The sequence below is a fragment of the Engraulis encrasicolus genome, chromosome 15 (assembly GCF_034702125.1).
Source record: "Engraulis encrasicolus isolate BLACKSEA-1 chromosome 15, IST_EnEncr_1.0, whole genome shotgun sequence".
Taxonomy (NCBI): domain Eukaryota; kingdom Metazoa; phylum Chordata; class Actinopteri; order Clupeiformes; family Engraulidae; genus Engraulis; species Engraulis encrasicolus.
Genome location: NC_085871.1, coordinates 16,349,758 through 16,357,045, shown reverse-complemented (window position 1 = coordinate 16,357,045; position 7,288 = coordinate 16,349,758). Strand labels below are relative to the sequence as shown.

At 42.1% G+C, this 7,288-nt stretch overlaps 1 protein-coding gene across 1 annotated transcript in view; it reads left to right on the top strand.

Annotated features, from left to right (window-relative positions):
* The first annotated feature begins 261 nt into the window (after positions 1-261).
* LOC134463833 (EF-hand calcium-binding domain-containing protein 6-like) overlaps positions 262-7,288 on the top strand; it is a 118,594-nt gene continuing 111,567 nt past the window's right edge. The window contains exons 1-4 of the mRNA XM_063217138.1: positions 262-342; positions 1,539-1,650; positions 1,903-1,974; positions 2,808-2,932. Of these exons, the coding sequence (XP_063073208.1) occupies positions 1,545-1,650; positions 1,903-1,974; positions 2,808-2,932 (303 nt within the window). The 5' untranslated portion in view covers positions 262-342; positions 1,539-1,544. The remainder of the gene's footprint in view (positions 343-1,538; positions 1,651-1,902; positions 1,975-2,807; positions 2,933-7,288) is intronic.

The window sequence follows — 7,288 nt, the reverse complement described above, 5'->3', positions numbered from 1 at the left end:
TAACTCCATAACGGCGCGGCATTGCCCAGAATGGCTCATCATTAGATACATTATGTGGCATGGGAAAGCGATGGTGAAACTTTCATTTTACGCCGGAACTGTCCTTTAATAACGTAGTATGCACTGTCATTGTGCTGACAGCGAAAACAAACTACCGTAAACATATTTGAGTTATCCTGATTTCTGATCAGTTTTGTTCAGTCGCGAGTGAGCCAATCAGATGTCTGAGTGGTACCTATGGCAACAACTTGCGAATTTATCCCTCTCCTCTGGGCGGGCATGGCAACTTCGATGCCAGCAAAACTGGACTAAATCAATGACTGCGGATTTTTCTACGAAAATGTAAGCGTGACTGCTGTTTATGCAATGAAGGAGTATGAAGGAAGGAATTATAATATTTAACGCTTCATCTAATATTGTCTGAATGTTGGTTTCTCTTCAGACGCGAGGAAGTTGTAAGTTAATAAACAAACAGTAGTGTTGATAATCTCTGCGGGCGGAAAGATGCTAATTTGTCAGAGCCAGCTTCACGTTAATTAAGAAACGGTTGATTTGGTGCAAACAAAACAATAATTTACCTTTTTTGTTGCAAACTCACCCATGTGCTTTTTGTTACATTTTTAAAGAAAATCGCAGAGCCATTCAAATATTGAGGGTTTCCATAGGCCAAGTAAACAACCACTAGGCCGCATGCATGATATTGTCGATAAAACATCTTGTGTAGTAGGCCTGGATTGAAATACATGTTTTAACCATTATTAGCACAGCCGTTGTAGAGGTAGACCCTACCTAATGGACGTGGAAGAAAAGCACTAACTGTTTTTAGAGTCAGACATTGTCAACAGGACAGTACACAAAACTTACTCCCAGGCAGGTATGTGTGATTATGATGGAAATTAGAAGGGTAGACATGTATTTCTGAATTGGGCAAAGCCCTAATAAAAAGTGCTTTGGCATTTAGGCCACACTACCTCAAAAAAGCAAAGGAACAGGCAGCCCGAGTATGGGGTAAATGCATGCTCAAAAGATAAATAAATGAAAGTTCTGTTGTATTGACAGTTCCCATACCATGTGATTATGGTGCCAGTCAAGATGCTCTCAATGGGGCATCTGTAAAAATATTTCAGGATCTTGGGTCACATAGCCTACCAAACTTTCTCAATCGTCTGAGGTGGTAGCCTACAGACGTTGAATGTAAAATATTACAATGTAGGAAAATCTGTCAGAACACCGGCCTTTAAAAAAAAAAAAAATACAATGTGCTGTGACTGTCCCAGGTGAAGTCTTCTGAAATGGTAATGCCAAGGAACTTATTGTCTCTCACCCTCTCCACTGTCTAACCATTGATGGTAATGGCTTCAAACTGGTGATCTTCCCGCCTGAAGTTATTATTTCCTTTGTCTTGGACACATTCGGAGACTAGTTGTTTCCTTTACACCCAATGAGGAACTGAGTCCAAAATGTGATCTGTCTGCCTCTGCCTGTCTGCCTGTCTTTTGTTTTTCTTTCTAATCTGGTTATTGCCTTGCTCTCCATAGACTATCATGTGCCCTGCGGTCTCTTTGGATGGTAGACTGTCTTCTGCTTGTTCGATGATGCTCCACATCCCAACTGGAGGTCCCGAACGCAGAACAAAGTCGGCTGTGCACAGTAAGGCAGATGAGCAGTGTCCGAACTGTTTATCCATTCCATTTTTTTTTACTAGAACATAATATTCTATAGTCAGACTACACCCTCACACGTTCAAAAGCACATTTTCTGGGTTCTTTTCACCATAGGCCTGTCTGTTTGTACAGTAACATATTCTTTAAGGTAAAGTAACATTGGTTTGTTTGGCCTTTGGGCAACTTGGTCATTTCTCAGAATTCAACATTCAAGATTTTGTATTCGTTTGTCCTATAGGCGATGTAAAAAATGATGCTGGTTGTGACCAGCACTGGACCCGAAAGGATTGTATGAATGGGGATGATCCAGGTATACTGCAAACTGCACACGTTGTATGGCCCAGGAAACACACACACACACACACACACACACACACACACACACACACACACACACACACAGTTTAAGACAAGCTTTGCAGGGCATTTGCCCCTGTGCATTGGTGCATTGGTGGTGGGGGCCCTATCATGACCTTGGCAGGGTGTATGGATGGCCCTATGAGTATTTTGTCCTGGGGCCCTGTGTGCAATTATTACACCACTGCACACAAATAAGTTTAACAAACTGGCTAAACACAAAGGGCCATACTAACAAAAAAACCCCTTCTCCAGTGGCTAACTCATTGGGCCAAATAGTGGGAGTGGAAATTAACTACACAGAGAAAAAATATGGACAGCGATCACTTTGTTTATGCACAGCGCATAACTACACAGTTTGTGTTGGAGGAATGCAGCATCCTAGATGGGACATAAGGCTGTAGTATAGCTTTCGGATAAGATGGAGTTGTCCTTCCTTGAGATTGCTTCCTAACTTTCATTTGGAACCCCAACATTCACAGCAACCAACCAACCAACACACACAATATACTGATGACTGTCTTTGACCCACCACATTGTGTATGTTTTGTTAGTGTGTTTATTATTAATATTAACCCATTGATGCCTAAAACACCTGCAAACATTCGCGACAGACATACACGTAACTACTGTACAGAAGTTATTGTGTAATGTTATACGCAACCCAAGAAAAACAGATAACCTCAGCTTAATTGAGCTGCTACGCGATGTGTTTTACTCTTAGTATCCAGCATATCAACATTTTAAAAATATGTTTTTTAAATATATATTTTTTATTTCTTTAAGGCATCCCAGTGAGGAGTCAGATCCCGGCAAACAGGTCATCCATCAGTGCAGAGAAGTTCAAAAGCCTTCTCCGGTGTGCCATGCCCTCCTTGTCGCCACTTAAGTTTAACACTCTCAATGCAAAGGTGAGTGAAGTCTACCTTCATAAAAATAAAAATGTATGAATACTACCAGTCAAAAGCTTTAGCGCATCTCACTTCCCCCCCACCAGACTTTTTTTTAATTGAAAGTTCTGGCTCAATTTCAGGTCTTGTTTAAAATCTGTTTATTTTGTCACTGCTCTCTGAAGTGAATGTTTACAGCACGCAAGAGATTAGATGTTGGAAAAAAGCTAACCTGACTCGCCAGCTGGTATGTTTCGCTTTCGTCTTCATACCATACCACCATACAATACGGTATCATCTGGGTATCCCGCACAACCGGGGGGGCAATCGCTATTCCGACATAGCGCTATTCCGACATGCCGCTATTCCGACACTTTTCATCCCCAGGGTTAGGGTTAGGGTTAGGGTTAAGGTTAGGGATGTCGGAATAGCGGCATGTAGGAATAGCGGCGGACGGTGGAAAACGTGTCGGTATTCCGACAATAGACATTAACGTCGGAATAGCGACATGTCGGAATAGCGCCACGTAACCCCACAACCGACATGTTTTTGAATGATGCTCCTTATAGGGGCACAATGTAGGATGACGTCATTTGTACGGTGCCCTTGGCATGCCTGTCTCAAAATCTACACAGTCATGAAAAAATGCTGTTTAGATAAACTCGCTGTGGTCCTGCCGGTGGGGCACTCGTCTGCTGCGTGGCCGACCTGGATTCGATTCCCGGCCCGGGTCCATTGCCGGCCCTTCCCCGTCTCTCTCCCCATTCGCTTCCTGTCACCATCTTCGCTATACTACCATAAATAAAGTCAAACAGATTTAAAAAAAATTAAAAAAATAAAATAAAAATGAACTCGCTGTGAGAATGTTTTTCATCATGGAATGCCAGCAGATGATACAATTCTGAATACGGTATGTCAAGCGATTTTTCGTAGGAGAAGTGTTTCCCACGACACTCATAGCGGACCGCTCTGTCAAAAGCTGCATTTTGGGGTTCTCTGACAGCGGACTGTGAAAATGGTCGTGAGAGTAATCCTTCACTTACTAATGACTCAAATAAGCATCGGCTGACTCGGGACAGTGATTAATTACACTTTTAAACCTACCTAGATCCCATTTAAATTCGTGCATGTGATTGGATTAGCAACCTGTCCTCATCTTTACTAACATGCCACTTTAGCCACTCACACTGAACTTGAGCCATGACGCAGCTGAGTATGTCAGGTGGAAGAAGAGCCATATCTATGGAAAATCCCACCCAGCGATCCTGATTGGCTCACTTGTTCAGAAATTATTCTGATTTTCACAGTCCTCAGATGGTTGTGTGAGTAAACTTACATGCAATTTGGCGAAACACAGCCAGATGGCGTAACTCAGGATAGGAATGAATAGTGGAATGAATTTATAGACAATACATTGCAATAAATTACATTTAGCGTTATTCAGAGCTATGGCCACTGGCCAGAATAGACCAAATGTATTCTAAACTTTTGACTAATCTTAGTGTAGAAACCTTTGGCATTAATAGTAGCCTGTTGCAGTTCAACACTGATTTACTCCCTACAGGTAGGTGAGAAGCTGTCCAGATTCCGAAACAAACCCCCAATTGAGCCCTATGAACCCCATCCATCAAAAACAGGACGTATGCTCCTGTCAAACCATACATTGCTAGATTGTATCCATATTGTTTGAAGGCTTTCCAAAGATACGGCTCTTGGTCACTGTAGCATGGCTGAGACCGTCAATTGTGAATCCGTTATAACAGGTCCCCTCAGGTTCATTCTGATGGGTAGAAATGCAGGGAGCCGCTTTCATTTTTTAAATATCGTAAACCTACCACTGAAAATAGCATTTAATGGTTCCATGCATTCTTCAATACACAAAAGCAATGTCAATAGAAAACTTGATTAAAATGGGTTTTCCTATGTAATGAATTTGTGAAGTTGGACTTCACTGTATTGTCCAATTCAAACACTTTGATGGGTTATCAAACCTCTTGTCACCTCTGGCTGTTGAGTGGTACCTTTGCACCATTTCAAACTATTCTTTAGATTCATTTTGCTGCAAAATGCTGGAACCAACTTCCTGTCCAAATCAGAACTGCCCCAACACTATCTCGTCTTAAAAGGAAATTAAAAACAGATTTATTCTCATCTGCCTTTGGTAATAGTTAATTACACAAGTTACTATCTATAACACAATATACTTTCTTCTTCTTCTCTTTTCCCAACTCTTTAGCACATTAAATGACATTTATGTATGATAATGTGTTATACAAGTAAGATTGATTGATTGATTGATTGATTGATTGATTGATTAATTGATTGATCTCTACAACTTCAATTGCAATAAATAGCTGGAAACATTAGGGTGTTCTAAAACTTTAGACTGATACTGTATAATACATTTTCATGATGTAGCATTAAGTCAGACACATGAATATAGTATTGTTTGTAAATATCTCTGACATTTGCACTGTGTTTGCAACCCTTTTGTTATTACCTTAGTTATTATTCGGCCTCCTACTACTGGACACTATTGGCAATATAACGGAATTACATAATATTAAACATATTCATACTTTACGTGCTACGTGTTACATGTACTTTAAGTACACATGTAATCCCATTGATTGAAGTTGGAGATTGAGAATTTGGACTCAGGAATCTGTATTTTTTCCCTCTCTAAATTTTATGCACCAATAACACAGTGGTCATGCCTTTCAAAGTTTTAACAGAAACTAACACGACTAAATATAGAAGTAATTATCTGCTGCAGCCTGTGGCACTGAGACTTTTTGAGATAGCACAACTTTGCCCCAGTGTGCAACGCTCCAAAAACGGCAGGCTGTGTGTGTGCTCTCTCTGTTCAGATTTTCTCTCTCTCTCTCTCTCTCTCTCTCTCTCTCTCTCTCTCTCTCTCTCTCAGAAACATTACTAAAGGCGACAGTTGTGCAAGCATTTACGTTTTAAAAGCAGCATTTTTTGTGGGAGCTGAGAATTGTAACCGGTCCATCAAAAAATGGTTACATTTCCTGATTTCCTGAATTTAAGGTCAGAAAGACCACATACAGTTTACTGAAAAGTCTTTCCCTTTACCGTTTCTTGAAGTAATCCTGGAATATTTTCCAATTTTGGGAAATTTGTACCTCAAAGAGTGGGAAAGATTTAGTCCGTCCGTCCGAGCATGATTAAGTCCAGCGGGCTGAGGATAGAGAATGGAGGATGACACTTCCTCAGAATGACACTAGAGGGCAGTAGAGGGCAACTTCCCAACACGTCACAACAAAACTCAGCATCCGGCCATCTGCATCAGTCGAAGAACATGTGGCTGAACCGTGGACCTTTTCAAAGACCTGTCAGTGCCTTTATGTACACACCACAGGGACTCAAACTTTGAGTGCAGGTGGATGGGTTCTCCTCTAAACTGACCCTAAAATGTCACTTTTCTAGGTCCCTGTTTTTAGACTGCTTTGCAGGCATTTATTGTCACATTCTCCGCATAGAAACTTTTCTGTGCACTGCTGCTATATTTCCAGAATTGGGGCTTTTGCCGCTCTGCATATGTCTCAAGTGCTTCTTCCACCATGTGTGTGTGTGTGTGTGTGTGTGTGTGTGTGTGTGTGTGTGTGTGTGAGAGAGAGAGTGTTTATTGATGCTTGTGTCTGTTTCACTGTGTGTGCGCGCATGATCTCCGTCTGCATAGTGCAAACCCGTGTGTGCGGGCATGCGTGCGTGTTCATATCTGTTTCTGTGTGTATGCATTAGCCTGTGTGTGTATGTTGAAGGGGGGGGGGGCGTGTGTGTGTGTGTGTGTGTCACTCTTTCTCTCTCTCTCTCTCTCTCTCTCTATTTTCTGTCGGCCCATCTGTTTGTCTGTCAATCTGTCTGTCACACAGGAGACTACACTGTAATGAAGTGCGTGAGCACACTGCAGTGCCTTCACACCCAGTCGCACAAACACACACACACACACTCATCCCCCAACCAGTTCCACATCGAACCCCCCCTCTCCCCCAACACAAACACACACACACACACACACACACACACACACACCCTCAACCACATCACAGTGCTCACACGCACACACACACACACACACATCCCCCAACCACATCACATCACACACATGCGAGCACTTGTAGTACACACACACACACGCACAAGTATACGCATACGCATACGCATACGCTCGCACTCACTCTCTCTCTCTCTCTCTCTCTCTCTCTCTCTCTCTCTCTCTCTCTCTCTCTCTCTCTCTCTCTCTCTCTCTCTCTCTCTCTCTCTCTCTTTCGGCCAAATCCAAAATGTTCACTTTTCCTTTCACTGTATAGTGAGTGAGTCATCCAATGCATTCAGTGTCACTTTCTTGTGCTC